Below are 16,446 nucleotides of genomic sequence, written 5' to 3' on the forward strand. Positions count from 1 at the left end.
AGGAGAGGATGGGACTTCTTCTTCCCCTGCAAGGAGTGTCTGGGGCGGTGTCAAACCCAGCTCCAGATACCTCCCCCAGTTGCAAGAAGCTCAGCATCGTCCCCTGCTTCCTGCCCCCATCGCTCCTCATTTGCGGGGGAGGTGTCCCCGTATGGGGAGCTGCTCTCCCATCCACCCAACCCCTGTGCATCTGGATCTCCTATACCCAGACACCCCCATCAAGCCTCACCCCATACACCCAGAACCCCCTAGCCCTCCATACCCGAACCCCACCCCACTGAACTTCAACCCCTGCATCTGGAGCCCCCTGCACCCAGACTCCCTGCCTCTGGACCCCCACCCCTGCACCCAGAACACCCCATATTGAGCTCCCTGCACTCAACCCCCCACCCTGATGTGTCCCACCCTGAGCCCCCACATCCAGACCCCCATGCCAATGACTCCCAACTAGCTGCACCCTGACCCCCACCTCACCAAGCCCCACTCCTCCTGCACCCAGCCCCCTCTGCTGAGACACCCACACCACTGAGCCCCAACCACCTTCACCTAGAAGCCCTGCAGAATCCCATTGCCCTTGCACCTGGAACCACCTCTCCAATAAGCCTCTGTGCATCCAGATCCCCACACACACCTAGACCCCCCCACTGAGCTGCCTGCACCAGATTGCCCCCCACAGAATCCTCTCACCTCACACCTGGATCCCCCCCACACTGAGCCCCTCAACCTTGCCTGGTTGAGCCTGCCTGCCCCACACCTGGAATGCCTGGTGCAAAGGGGCAGGGCCCAGGATGTTTCTGGGGCAGGCTCAGGCCTTGTGCTGTGTCAGGGTCAGGTGCAGCCTCACTGCTGAGTCCATGTCCTGGGGGGGGGGGGGGGGAAAGAGGGCTGCAGGGTGATTTCCCACCTTTGTGCAGCCAGTGGCCTGTGCTTCCCACTGCCATGCTGAAGCCTTTGCATTTATTTATTGACAAATAAAACCTGCAGAACTTAAAAATATTGTGTGCAGAATTTTTAATTTTTTGGCGCAGAATGCCCTAAGAAGTATTAACTGTAGCCTACCTATGCAGGGGCTGGTCAGAGAGCCTGCATGTAACCGCAGCTGGGTGTGTCCCTACCTAGATGTGTGCTGGTGAAAGTGCAGGCTGGAGGGCTTTGCATCTTGTCACAGCAGTACAGTATGAGAGAGGTGGGGCAGGAGGCTTCAGTGGTACCCCAATTCCAGGTGGGATCCTTGGGGGGGAACCCATCACAGCACCCACCCACCCACCAAAGCACACAGATGAGCTCATACAAATACACATGAGAAATGTACACTTATGGTTCCCACAAATACACACTACTGCAACAAAGCACACAAAATATATGTGCTCATTTATACTCATCCGTTCAGTGATGCAGAACACACCCAACATAAATACATATGCTAACATGAAAGTATACTAGAGTGCCACACACACAAGGGCTCAATGCAAAGCTTGGAATGAAGGAAAAAGCCCTCTTTCAGTTAATGCTTTATACAAACTCAGAAGGAGCCACAGGTCACAGACATATGATGGGTCTCTTTTTTTCTCCTCCCAGGCGGCCAGCAACACACCAGCACTCAGAGGCACTCAGATTGCTACTTGTGCAGTACAGAGCAGGAAATTCATGCTGACAGTTTTGTCCCTCCCCACAGTGAACTGACAAGTTATCACAATTTTTGAAACTTTCCATCATGCATCCTTTCCCCAGTGACAGCACAAAGCCACATTTAGCTAATGTTTCTTGGACTTTGGGAAGGGGAAATGTGAGCAGAATTAATTCAGCCTGCATCATGCAGCCATGCTCACATCACTTCCTATCTAATTTTAGCAGATGCCAATGGTAGGAACCACCAGTCAGAATACAGAAGGCCTGATTCTGCTGTCACATACAGTGGTTTTACACTTCACAATGCACTGACTTCTATGGAGTTTCTCCTGTTTACTTTGGCTTGATTCCTCTCTCATTTATACCAAAGGTATCTAATTCCTGGCACTACACTGGTGACACAAGGGTCTGATTGGGCTATGAAAGTATACTGCAAAGCTTTCCCAGTTCTCATGGGTCAGGAAATAAAAGAGAGAAAAAACAGACTAATGTAAAGAAGAGTTTTATACAGGGGCATCTGCTCCTCCACTCACAGGAGTGTCTATGAGCTATTGGTTCTTTAACTCCACAGTGAGTTGAAGACTTATTAGGGTCCTGTTCCAAAGCACACTGAAGTCAATGAGAGTCTTTCCATTAACTTCAAAGGATTTGGGATCCGGCTGTTTAAACGTGCAATACTCCAATGAGTACTTGAATGGGCATTAGGAAGTTTGTGGAGAGTTGGGAATAGCCCCCTCTCTCCATGACTCTAGGGAATAAAATCTGCCAAGAGTTGCAGTGACAACTTCCTTTAAAAAGGAAAGATTATTTTTAAAAAGATTATTTACATTTTATTTTGTATTTTAAGTCCATCCACCCTACCTGTTCCATCTCCTTACTGCGTCTGTCATGCTACTCTAGCTCCAAGTTTTTCAGGTGAGGCGGATACAATTTGAGATTATCCACTTGGATGCTGCATTCAAACTATGCAAGGGTCAAGAGAATAGCCAGGAGGATTGGCAAGTAGCACAGAACATGATCTTCTGAGATCATTCATTCCTATTCTACTGCAATAAGAGTAATTTAAAGTTTCTGTAGAAAGTGTAACCTACAAGTGACCCTTACATCAACTAATCCATTTCAAATGCTCTATGGCCTCTTGTAATTCCTCTATAACAGATATACCATATCAGATATTTCATCCAGAAGGAGCAACTGACTCCCACCAAATAAAGGGTAAAACATGCCCATCCACTTAGAAATAATTGTGGCTTATCTTTGTATATGTATATGCTATAAGCACCTTTGGCAGCCTTACAAATTAGAATATAAAAATCATACTAAATAATCCAGCATGGGGGAAGGATCTTTCCCTGAAGTGCCAGGGTCTTCTAGCTACAAATTATTCCTGCGGTCAAATCCTAGCCAATACAGCAGGAGTGGCTGCAGCTATTAAGTGAGGTAAATGAAATTGTAATGACATTATTTTGAAGGGATGGAATCTGTATCATATGTTCTGCATCATGCTAGAGTGGGAAACTGGCATTGATTGTTGTTTCAAATATAAATGTTTCATACTGGAAGGCCATATCCATAGAAGATTAAAATATGTTTGAAAGATCAATTGTATAGACCTTGAATCCTTGGGATTTCAGTCCAAAATCCAAGAGAGGAACTGGTTCAGAAATCACTCAGCCTAATTCCCTACCGTCTGGAAGAGATGAGTCAGAAATGCATGGCAAAGCTGGGAGAGGCTGTGGGAGCAGGGCTGGCTCCAGGCACCAGCCTACCAAGCATGTGCTTCGGATGGCACCTGGAGGGGGGTGGCGCTCACCGGGGAGAGCGGAACCGCAGCGGGCTCGCCGCCCTCCCCCTGGAGCTCCGGCCGGTCGGGGAGAGCAGGGCCCCGGCCAGGCTCGCCGCCGGGAGAGCGGGGCCACGGCGGGCTCGCCGCCCTCCTCCCGGCACTCCGGCCGGTCGGGGAGAGCGGGGCCGCGGCCGGGCTCGCCATCCTCCTCCCGGTGCTCCGGCCGGTCGGGGAGAGCGGGGCCCCGGCCGGGCTCGCCGCCCTACCCTGCCATGCTCCCCGCCGGGGGGCGGCGGGAGGCTTTTTTGCCTGGGGCGGCAAAAAAGCCAGAGCCGGCCCTGCGTGGGAGACAGCATGTGCATGCTGTAGGAGTCAGCCTGCCTCAAGAGCTGAAAGCCTGAAGGAGAGGGGAAAACTCTAATGCTGATCTCTTTCCCCTTTCCACATAGTTAAATCCTCTGGACTATGAAAATTCACTTAGGCTGAGCTGCCCTTCATAGGAGCTAAATAAGATGGAAGGTTGCAGTCATGACACATCTTAGACCATGTTGCATCACGGTTGCAAACAGACTCATAACTCCACCAGCTCCAAATCCAGGAAATATAAATAGCAGAATGATATAAGTGCATGTCAGCATGGATATTCTCCTTCCTGTAGCACATTTCTTTCAGGCAGGAGGGAAATTACAGTAGGATTGAAAAGGCTTTGTCCAGCCCCGGAACAGTTTCAAGTAATTTTTTCTTGTTATTAAGTGAATCCATTTTCTTTCAGCATCCTCACTTCCTTCCTGCATTGGAGTTGTGCTGTATATTCCGTGCACTGTAATGGTGCTGTACTACCAACTGCATTTGCTACAACAAATCCATATTAACAATACATATCCAATCCCAGCACGCACTGTCATGCCGTCAGTGTAGAACTGGGAGCTGGTGCTAGGTGCCACACAGCGCATTCCTTCACAGCCTTAGAACGTTTCTTGCCTTCCGCTTTTGCCATGCAGTTTTGGCAGAAAACGACTTGTTAGATAGAAAAAGAATGTCAGAGCTGCAGGGGAGCTGGCAAGAATCCTGCCATATTTACAGAAGATCCTACTGACAGATGCCCTGAGCTACTCTCAGCTGCTCTCCACACCATGCCTCCTTCACAGGGTCTCTCGCTCTCATTTACAAAGTGCAGTCGACACTTAGGCTGTACTCAGACTGCCAGTTTTAAATTAGTTCAAAGTCCAGTAAAGGAAGCCATAACAGACAGAGGGTGTTTAAATCCCTTATGCTGGGAGCTGGGATTTTTCTCCCACTTAGCACAATGCACAACAATCTATGTCAGGCATTTCTAGCCAACTAGCACTCTGGCATCAATGGGTATATCTACACAGCCCATAGCAGCAAGCCTCCGAGCCCAGGTCAACAGACTTGCACTACTGTGCTAAATATAGCTGTATAGACATTGTGGCTCAGGCTGGAGTTTGGGCTCTGAAGCCTAGGAAGGGAGTAGATTTCAGAGCCTGATCTGCAGTCTATACAGCAATTTTTAGCACATTAGCACGAGCCTAAGTCTGTCGACCCAGGGTCGGAGACTCGCTGCCACTCGCTGTGCCTGTACATCAATTTACAAGACTCTAAAATATTCAAAAGGGACCCCTATCCATAATTCCAGAACATTTTCCCCCTCTCTGTCTCCACATTTACCTCTTTGTTCTCCTCGTCCTTCATCATCCCTATCAGACTACATTACTCCCCTCTTAAATTATCTCACTGATTCCTGCTTGCCCATTATTTCTTGTCCAGTTCACCTTCTTTGCTTTGCCATCAATGCCAGCTTTGCTTCCTCTGTAGTTTCCTTCTCTCACTCCCAACATCTCCATGCCTTCTTTCCTGTCTTCTCTATCCACAGTCCAATCTGCCAGCCCCAGTGTGTTAGGTCCCCACTCTTGCCTCAGTCTAATCCCTCCCCTGAAGACTTCTTTCCTGAGGCTCACAAACATTAACCCATATCAAATGCCTTCTACAGGAGAGAAGGAAATGCTTACTCAGCTAGCAACTCCCTCTGGGTCTCCCAGCGTATCTTGTTTTATGTGTTTCTACCATTTAGGTTATAAACTTTTCGGGGAATGTCTTTACAATGCTAAGTATATTGTTGGCATATAATGATTAATAAAAAATAATCTGACAGTGTAAAATCACATAGAGAATACTTTTCTCCTCACCGAGTTACTGGATAGTTTGTGATCAACTTGAGTGGATTTGGGTTATGTCCCTCAAGCAGTACTGGGTGATCTATTACTTCACTAAATCATATTCTTTAGGAACTCACTTTCTTCATTCCTCACCCCAAAGGCAGTATTATTGGAGTGTAAGATCAGTACAGAGAATCCATTTGATGCTCCTCTAACTGGTATAAATCATGAATTATTGCATTAAAGTCAGTGTAATTATACTACTTTAAAACTAGCGTGAAAAGAGAATAAGGACCAATGATTCCACACTGCTGGCTTCTGACTCTCACTGTTTTGGATGTGGGAAGATGAACAAAAACAACTCACTATCTTGTGTTCATCAAAACCTTGGGCAAAAAAAAGAAGTCCATATGGGATGGTCTTTTTACAGATTTTTTTTTTTTTTTTGGGTAAGAAACAGAGGAAATCAGATTGTGACAATGTACTCCTGAACTGGGAAGGCATGTTTCTCATGTCCTCCATGGCTCTTTTTTCTGTGGACCATCCTGTGTGCATATTTTGCACTTGTCATCTAAATATAAAAGGGTAATTTTTCAAAAGCCCATGCAAGAGGTAGGATTGCAAATAAACAGAATACGTACATGTACTTACATGTACATAAACAGTAATATAATAAACATAATGAAAAGTACATGTACATGTACACTGAAGACTTGCCTAGAACAAAATAGCAAGGTTCAACTACAGTCCATTCCCAGTGATCTAGCAGGGGAGGGAAGCTTGTTTTGGTTGCTCTCTCACACACATATGCACACAGTCCATAAGCCCCTGAATGGCATATATTTCAGTGGAAGGATGTGACCCTACCTCCTCCCAGGTAGACCGCCCTCAGTTTGACTATTTCCCCCAACCTGCTGCATCTTGGACCGCTCAATGTGTTCCACGTAGGTCTGGATCATCTGTGAAGAGGGAAAAACCCATGAGCCAAACAGAAGTGAAAAGGAGACACAGGTTCCTCTTCTACTTGATCTTCCTCCAGCACCCATTTCTCTCTCCCTTTTTTTTCATAACTATATCTGTCATTGCTACTCTTTAATGCTGATGACATAATGAATGAGCAGTAAGTCTGGGTCTAATATGAAAATGAGTGGGGCCAAATAGATATCAAACCTCAAGCCCAGTACAATGGCAGAAGGTCTGTGACAAAACATATGCAGAAAAACAATGAAAAAAGCTTCTTGGAAACTAGACAGCAGTGGTAGCCTCTTGACGCTTAGAGGAAATGGGATAACAGAGCATTTCACCTCATGGGGGGGCTTAGCAGCTACAGACACCTCTTGTTTTTAATCATTCAAATAGTCTTTTCTAAAGTATGTTTGTAAACCTACATGTAGACAAAGAGAATGATATTTACTTAGAGATGATAACCTACCTCTGTGTGGCGTTGGTGCAGGGCATTGTACTCTTTCTTCATTTCTGATTCACGTTCCTCCAGCCGTGAAACTATAAAAGAAAGTATTCCACCCATTAGACAGCATATGTGTTAGACTCCAAAAGGAACACCAGATAATTCTCAAGGAAGTATCTTATATTACAGAAAATAGGTAAAAATGAGTTCATTCCTATTAAAAAATGAGAAACACAATAACGTATGTGTGGCAAGTGGTATAACTCACAAACTCATTTCACGGGTATCAAAATGCCCTTAAGGTGAACATACAAAGTGATGCAATGCTAATTTTAGAGGTGGGTCCGTCAGGGCCCAGCCCAGTACCTATCAGTAGACAAATGAGCCAACACAAAGGCCGATCCAAGTTAGGCTTTAGCTCTATCCTTTGTATGTGAGCTGCTAGAGGATCCAAAGCTTCTGAAGGCTCAACCCCCAGTGGCAACGATCACACAGCTCCATTATGACTCCTCTGACTACCTGAGGAGCAGTTGTGTTGGACATTATTGCTGAATTCTGGAGGAAGCCTTGTCCAGCCCACCACAACTGCACACATTAGGGAAAGGAGAACAAAAACAAAAAATGAGGTGGGATATTTGGTGCATGAGAAAAGGCACAGAGAACCCATTCAGGGACAAGAGGGAAATAAATGGTATCCTCTATATTAAACACATTACAGCTGGCTGTGTCCAACTACAAAGGGCCAGAGCTGATTAGTGAATAACATCACATGTAGTTTGGGGCCCACTATGTGTTATTGGAGAAAAAGAGATGCTTTGTTTTTTAAAAGTTGATCCAGCCAGAAAGTATTTACAGTGGAAGCTAACTGAAAGCTCCAACTCAATTGTTGTTAACTGCAAGACTGGGATTTGCATTTAAAAGCTTCTTTGGACTTTCTACCAAGTAGATGCAATCACAGTTGACAAAGAGAGGTCCATATTCCTGCCTCCAAAACAAAATAGTATGTATATTTGGTACATGCTCCTCTATACTCACTTTTCAATAATATGATCTAAGATCATGGCATCAGAAGTCCTGTCTAATGCAATAAAAAGTTTGATAGCAAGGAAGGGTTTTAAATGTCCTGTTTATTGGGAAAAAGAAATTCACTGCCACACACATCATCTAGGAAATGTATTAGAAGTTAGGTTTGGCTCATACCTGAAATATCCCCCACACAATTTTTTGCATTTTAACAGGGATTTGCCTGATATTTTATAAAATGGTATAATTTGAAAGATGTAGGGAGCGCGTGTAAATTACAGAAATTGAAATCGTGGTCCCAAAGGGCTAAATAAATCCCTGGTGTAACTCGAGTGACTTCAGACAAGTTATACCAGGAGTGATTTAGGACTAAAGTCTAGGTAGTTCTAAATAAACTCAGCAAAATAACACAGGAACCCCCCAAACTACTGCCAAATGCTCATCCACTACTACTTCTCATCCAATAGTACTTCATGTAATATACAAATTTGTTTAAAACAGGTAGTACTTGCTCCAGTATGAAGCTGTGGGATTACAAGGGCTGCTGTAGACATCAGGATAACTGATATACAGAACAGGCATGAGACAAAGTTCTTGAAGCTCCATAATGTCCCCAAAGGCTGCAGTTGGCCATATTTTCTTATAATGCTCGGTGCAATGGAAACAATAAAGCTACTATCAACTTAAATGTTGAACATATTTCTCCCCTTAGGCCCCTCAAAAGTTGGCATTGGAGTTAGGAATGTCAAACTTCCAGGTTTTGAATAAGATGCATTAAACAAAGAAACTTCAGAGCAACACCCTAGCTTCCAAGGAAGCCCAATCATATAAGCATGTTGGTTGCATTACTGTACTTACTCTGGTCTGCATAGTTTTTGGCCTTCAGCTCCAGCTGCCGGGACTGAAATTCAAGATGCTCAACCTGGATTTGCAGGTCTTTCTTCTCCTGTTCCAGTGCATCTTCAAACTCTATAAACTTCTGTACAGGCAAAGAAACAAAGAAGGAGACCAGGATGAGAAACAAACACACAGTGCACTGTTTCCCATTTTGCCTCCCTTTCTGTCCCCAACAAAAATGGGAAAGTGAGAGAGAATGTACGTAACAAAAACAGGAGGTTAAATTTTTAGAGTCAGTACTGCAGATTACAGTATTTCAACCAAGTAAAAGGACATGGATGGGTATAAACTGTTCAGGAAGGGCAGGCGGGGGAGAAAGGGTGGAGGAGCTGCATTGTATGTAAGAGAGCCCTATGATTGCTCACAGCTCCAGGATGAAACTGGAGAAAAGCCTGTTGAGAGTCTTTGGGCGGGGTAAAAGTAATTGAGGACACTTACCGGTACGGGGGGGGGGGGGAGGGGCGGGAGGAGGTGGCGGCTCTGGCCCCTGGAAGGGGCGGGGCCTCGGGCGGAAGGGGCGGGGCTGGGGTCAGCATCCCCCAGCCAGCCTTTGGACCATGCCACCTGGGGCTCCTGTGTTGATTTAAAGGGCCCAGAGCTCCGGACACTTTTATTGCCAGCCCCAGGGCAGCTGCTCCCTTTGCCCCCGCCTATCAGCGGCGGGGGGGAGGGCAAAAGGGGCAGGGACGTTAAAGCGCTGCAGGGTTCTTTGCCACAGCAGCGCTTTAATGTTGCTGCAACACCCACCCACCCCCGTCAGCGGCCCCACCAACGGGGGGGGGGGGCACAGCAGCATTAAAGCGCTGCCGCGGCAAAGGACCATCCTTTACTGTCCCTGCCCCTTTTGCCTCCCCTGCCAGCGGCCCTGCCGGTACAGACCCTACTGTCAGGGCCACTGATGGGGGGAAAGGGCAGCAACGTTAAAGCACTGCTTTAAGGACAGCGCTTTAAGGACGGTCCTTTGCCACGGCAGCGCTTTGAGGATCCTTAAAGCGCTGCTGCAGCAAAGGACCGTCCTTAAAGTTGCTGCCCCTTCCCACCCCTCTACCGGCAGGGCCCCGACAGGGGAGGCAAAAGGGGCAGGGACATTAAAGCGCTGCCTCAGCAGCGCTTTAATGTGGGCTGGGTATGGGCAGGTGCAGGTTCTTACCGGTACAGAGTACTGGCCCGTACTGTCTCACTTTCACTCCTGTCTTTGGGTTAAGTTTAGAGGCAAGAGCAACAAGGGTGATGTCGTGGTAGGCATCTGCTATAGACCACCAGACCAGGAGGATGAGGTAGACAAGGCTTTCTTCGGACATCTAACAGAAGTTTCCAGATCACAGGGACTGATTCTCTGACATCTGCTGGGAAAGCAATACAGTGGTGCACAGACAATCCAGGAAGTTTTTGGACAGTGTTGGGAACAACTTCCTGTAGGGGCTGTGCTCCTCTTGACCTGCTGCTCACAAACAGGGAAGAATTGGTAGGGGAAGTAGAAGTGGGTGGCAACCTAGGCAGCAGAGACCATGAGATGGTCAAGTTCAAGGTCCTGACAAAAAGAGGGAAGGAAAGCAGCAGAATACAGACCCTGGACTTCAGAAAAGCAGACTTTGACTCACTCAGGGAAGTGATGGGCAGGATCCCCTGGGAGGCTAATATGGGCAAAGGAGTCCAGGAGAGCTGGCTGTATTTTAAAGAAGCCTTATTGAGGGTGCAGGAACAAACCATCCCAATGTGCAGAAAGAATAGCAAATATGGCAGGTGACCAGCTTGGCTTAACAGTGAAATCTTTGGTGAGCTTAAACACAAAAAAGAAGCTTACAAGAAGTGGAAACTTGGACAGATATCTAGGGAGGAGTATGAAAATATTGCTAGCGCATGCAGGGGTATAATCAGGAAGGCCAAAGCACAATTGGAGTTGCAGCTGGCAAGGGATGTGAAGAGTAACAAGAAGGGTTTCTACAGGTATGTTAGCAACAAGAAGGTGGTCAGGGAAAGTGAGGACCTTTACTGAATGGGGAAGCTGAAGTACTCAATGCTTTTTTTGCCTTGGTCTTCATAGACAAGGTCAGCTCCCAGACTGCTGCACTGGGCAGCACAGTATTGGGAGGAGGTAAGCAGCCCTTAATGGTGAAAGAACAGGTTAAGGACTATTTAGAAAAACTGAACATGCACAAGTTCAGGACGGATACAATGCAGAGGGTGCTGAGGGAGTTGGCTGATGTGATTGCAGAGCCATTGGCCATTATCTTTGAAAACTTGTGGCGATCAGGGGAGGTCCCAGATGATTGGAAAAAGGCAAACATAGTGCCCATCTTTAAAAAAGGGTAGAAGGAGAATCCAGGGAACTACACACCGGTCAGCCTCACCTCAGTCCCTGGAAAAATCATGGAGCAGGTCCTCAAGGAATCCATTTTGAAGCACTTGGAGGAGAGGAAGATGATCAGGAACAGTCAACATAGATTCACCAAGGACAAGTCATGCCTGACCAACCTGATTGCCTTCTATGATGAGATAACTGGCTCTGTGGATATGGGGAAAGCTGTGGACATGATATATCTTGACTTTAGCAAAGCTTTTGATACGATCTGTCACAGTATTCTTGCCAGCAAGTTAAAAAAGTATGGATTGAATTAATGGACTATAAGGTGGATAGAAAGCTGGCTAGATCGTCAGGCCCAACAGGTAGCGATCAATGGCTCGATGTCTAGTTGGCAGCCACTAGTGCCCCAGGGCTCAGTCCTGGGGCCGGTTTTGTTCAACATCTTCATTAGTGATCTGGATGATGGGATGGATTGCACCCTCAGCAAGTTTGCGTATGACAATAAGCTGGGGGGAGAGGTAGATACGTTGGAGGGTAGGGATAGGGTCCAGAGTGACCTAGACAAATTGGAGGATTGGGCCAAAAGAAATCTGATGAAGTTCAACAAGGATAAGTGCAGAGTCCTGCACTTAGGATGGAAGAATCCCATGCACTGCTACAGGCCGGGGGCCGACTGGCTAAGGGGCAGTTTTGCAGAAAAGGACCTGAGGATTACAGTGGACGAGAAGCTGGATACGAGTCAGCAGTGTGCCCTTGTTGCCAAGAAGGCTAACGGCATATTGGGCTGCATTAGTAGGAGCATTGCCAGCAGATCAAGAGAAGTGATTATTCCCCAATATTCAGCACTAGTGAGACCACATCTGGAGTATTGCATCTAGTTTTGGGCCCCCCCCACTACAGAAAGGATGTGGACAAACTGGAGAGAGTCCAGCGGAGGGTAACGAAGATGATTAGGGGTCTGGGGCACATGACTGATGAGAAGAGGCTGAGGGAACTGGGCTTATATAGTCTGCAGAAGAGAAGAGTAAGGGGGGGATTTGATAGCAGCCTTCAACTACCTGAAGGGGGGTTCCAAAGAGGTTGGAACTAGGTTGTTCTCAGTAGTGGCAGATGACAGAACAATGAGCAATGGTCTCAAGTTGCAGTGGGGGAAGTCTAGGTTGGATATTAGGAAAAGCTAATCACTAGGAGGGTGGTGAAGCACTGGAATGGGTTACCTCGGGAGGTGATGGCATCTCCATCCAAATGTAGTGGATCCATGCTGACACTAGCCCTAATTCTTGATACACTATATCCAGGACTGTTTGTATGGATTGTTTCAACTGAACATTGGTCTCTGGAAAGGGACTAACACCTTCAAATGTCTTTGTATATGAGACCAAAGACAAAGTCCCATACCAAACACAGAGTCTGTCAGAATAGCTTTCCAGCCTCCAGTTTGCTTTTGTCTGTTTTGAACGGTTAGTCTGGAATGTGCTCTAATGGTTTGTTAAATTCCATTTCAGAATTCATACTCTGATTTGGAGAAGCAAGAACTCGGGAAACAGCAGAGGTGGCTTTAAGACATGTGTGCTCCCCATTTTCTGGGGCAATTGGTGTCCAGCCTGGCCACCAGTGGAAGACAAAGCAGCCTCAGGATGGGAAGAAGAGAACACAGCTAGAACATTGTGCTCTGACCATGACCTCTCCCTCCCTTCTCCTACCCTGGGTCTGCCCCCAAAACACTTCCTAACCAGCACAGAGCCCTTACACCAGCTCTATATCACCAGTGAGGCCCACTGCCCTGGAAGTATTCCTCACACTCTGTCTTCTCCTGCTCTTGACAGTCTTTAGGCTACTCCTTGCTGTTTCTTTTCCATTCCACTTCCTCTGCACGCTGGCATACGCAACATGGCACCAACATTGCACTGACAATTTCAAATAGTGAGACAAGGTGGGTGAGGTAATATCTTTTATTGAACCAACTTCTGTTGGTGACAGAAACAAGCTTTCCAGTTTACATGGAGCTTTTCTTCAGGCCTAGGAATGTCTCAGAGTGTCACAGCTAAATACAAGGTGGAACAGACTGTTTAGCATGAGTAGCTACACATAGTTCAAGGGACCTTTTAAGGTAACTTAGCCCATTAATACCCCTCCAATCATAGAGGGGAATGGAAGGGAGGTGGGTGGGAGGGAGGGGTTGTTAGTGGTTTACAGCTTGCTGCAACAAGCCATACATCCAGTGTCTCTATTCAGACCATGATTTTTAGTGACTAGCAAAATTATGTATTTAAGATCCCAGGCTTTTCTTTTGAAAGTGTTGTGCAGATTTCCTTTGAGGATAAGGATGGATAGCGATTACTCTATATCTGACCTTTATGAAAAGTGTTCACCTACCAGTGATGTGGTGTTTTTGTCTTTTATCATTGTCTTGTGTCTCTAATATCCTGGGACTGACATGGCTACAACACTGCATACAACTTCAAATAGCGTCATCCCCACACATGCCCCTACAGAATAGTCCATGAATGTTCTAGTCTACATAATAAAATAAGTGATCCATCTTCTCTAGGGCTGCCATGCAGAATGGCATGCCTTTTCTTTTTAGTTCAGCAGACTCACTGAACTAACATCATCATTCTAACAGTGATAAGTGGTAACCAAGCCTATTGGTAAGGATCTCCAGGGAACTCCAGGAAATTAATGTTCAGTTGCACTACACTTGTTTGAAAGTTTGTTTTTTTTTAATACAAAGCTATATAGACACTATTCTGTAGAATCTACTTCCCCTGCAATATGCTCTGTAAGAGTCCCTTGCACATTTCCTGTTACTTTTGGGGGATCAGCAACAACATTGTAACCATGATGTCTGTGAACTGGATCGTGTCTCAATAAATCACTCCATTTCTCATGCTAGACCATCTCTGTAATTGCCTAGTTAATTAGTTTGTAACGAGTCACTTTTTATATAGGACTGAACTTTACATATAATTTCTTAGCCACATCTAGTTTTTTCCTGCACTCAGTGACCTGCTAAAGATTTTTTTTTAAATTAGGCTAGTGTCTTTTTTCTTTTTCCCCTTTCTTTCCTTAACTTTGTGATGTCCAAAGGAGCTTGAGAGGTTTTGGACTGATTGTTTTTTAAAAGTTGTTTGTTTGTTTGTTTGTTTGTTTGGGCTGCTGTTGTTGGGTCTGTTTTGTTTTTGTTTTTTTCCTTCCATGATGGGTTTTCTACTTTAGAAACATTAGAAATGCAAACCCTGCTGTCCCTGGTTTTACTGGAGGACTTTCTGGGTGTCTCAGAGGATGTTTGGTGGGGATGTATGGTGGGATCTGAATTTTTAAAAAAGGCTTCTTTTCTCCAAAATGTCAATTAGACAAAATTAAATAGTTTAAAACAAGACAAACAAGAAACAAAGAGTTTTAGACAGTCTGACTAAATCCCCTTCACCTCTCATTTGCTCAGGTGTCAATCGCTTGACTGTTGAGATGTCCTAATTTTACTAGCTCTCCCACCATCAGAGAGTCTCCCATAACTAGACAGGACCTACATTTTTGATGTTAAAAAAAATACCAAACAGAGTTTTTTTAAAGTATTTCAGAGCCTTCTGGATCCTCTAAAAGGAAGCAAAAGAGGGCACAGCACCAATGTTATTCCCATTTTGCAGGTCACCTTTAATAGGATTGGCTTATTCCCAATGTTTTGGTTTAATTCAGGGAGACTGATTAAAATGCTAATACTTTTCAAATATTTAATGAAAGGCTGGCACTTGGTTATGTCTCTTTATTCAGACATGTCCAGGGCAATCACAGAAACAAGAAACTGGCAACTCACTGTTTATATTTTTCTTTGTACACTAAGTACTTAACAGCTTTTTGCTGTATTTAGGAATGAAAGAATAGAGACAACTCAATTTAGGACTAAGATTGTAATTAACACCCGATAGGGGATGCCTTATGCAAAGTTTGCCCTCTGTCCTGCTACAGTTAACTGATGGCAGAATTTGGCCCACTCAGTCTCTGAAAGGCTGCTTTTTCTGCCAGGTTCTGAAATAGCTTTTTGATGATGACACTCATGAGGCTACCTCACCTGATGTCTCACTCTGTGCATCATGGAGTCTGAATGGCTGAGAGAGAGAGAGATCCCAGGTCCACAGAGAGAGGTTGAAAAACAGACAGCTCAAGCAGGCTGGGGGAGGAGAGTGTTTACAACTGTAGCCTATCCCAGTAAAGCAAATTCCTTACTATGGTTTCTGCTTACCAAGCACGCCATCCTCTCATGTAATGGTTCATGTGAGTTCCCTGTAGAGGTATCAAGCAGCAGCTTTTGATACAGAGTGTTAATATCTATGACACACTCGGGATAGAAATCCCATTGCTTATCAATATAGTCAGATCACAAAGTACAACTAAGCAGTGCCAGCTGTTTGCCAAGAACAACCACTTCTGGCACCTGTGCTCCTCTCTGAACAACAGCCTCTTAAAAAGGGGACAGGGAAAAGAACATTAAATGATACAAATCACTAGGGGAACAGCAAAAGCTGGAAAAGTCCTACTGCAGGTAAGCTACCTACCGCTAACATTAACCCAAGCAGATTTTTAGCAGAATATTGTCTTTTTTTTTTTAATTATCCAAAGGCTTAGAAGCAATTAACACAGTATTAAGATCATGTGTTTCAAAAAAAAAAGAAGTCTCACTCACTGAAATGGAGCCTTGAATATAAATATTCTAATCATTCAACATTTTCTATATTCAAAACACGTGACGAAATCCTGGCCTCAGTGAAATCAATGGGAGTTTTGCCACTGACTTCAATAGGGCCAGGATTCCACCCATGCAATGTGAAGGGGACGCTGTCAAACTTGAAAATCACATTTCTGTATGAAAATTTTGTAGCTGCACACCCAAGACAGCGATGGTTGAAAGAAGTTAGAAAAAGTTTCTCTATTTTTATTCAGTTTGTTTATGGATTTCACAGCACTTTGTGTACAGTAAGTTTTCCTTCTCTATAATCAGTTAGGCCCAGCTCCACCAATCAGATACAGACACACGGAGATTTATACTTGTGCAGGAGCCCTCTGATATCAATAGGGCTTTGTAAGGTGTCACAGATCCACAGGGTGTGGTCTATGCGCCTGCCTGTTACCAGTCCCTTGGGAGTGACCCCTTTAATGTGCTGAACCCCAAGGGTACACACAACTCCACAGAGGCTCCAAGACTCCAGAACTGAGTGATTCTCTC

At 45.4% G+C, this 16,446-nt stretch overlaps 1 protein-coding gene across 41 annotated transcripts in view; it reads right to left on the minus strand.

Annotated features, from left to right (window-relative positions):
* MAPK8IP3 (mitogen-activated protein kinase 8 interacting protein 3) overlaps nt 1-16,446 on the minus strand; it is a 169,664-nt gene that overhangs the window by 112,014 nt on the left and 41,204 nt on the right. For all 41 annotated transcript variants that reach the window (XM_024110534.3, XM_065559770.1, XM_065559766.1 and 38 more), the window contains exons 2-4: nt 8,882-9,002; nt 7,025-7,095; nt 6,460-6,551 (exon numbers count right to left, since the gene is read on the minus strand). In XM_024110534.3, the coding sequence (XP_023966302.1) occupies nt 6,460-6,551; nt 7,025-7,095; nt 8,882-9,002 (284 nt within the window). The remainder of the gene's footprint in view (nt 1-6,459; nt 6,552-7,024; nt 7,096-8,881; nt 9,003-16,446) is intronic.

Source organism: Chrysemys picta, chromosome 10, assembly GCF_011386835.1.
Source record: "Chrysemys picta bellii isolate R12L10 chromosome 10, ASM1138683v2, whole genome shotgun sequence".
NCBI classification, from domain to species: Eukaryota; Metazoa; Chordata; order Testudines; family Emydidae; genus Chrysemys; species Chrysemys picta.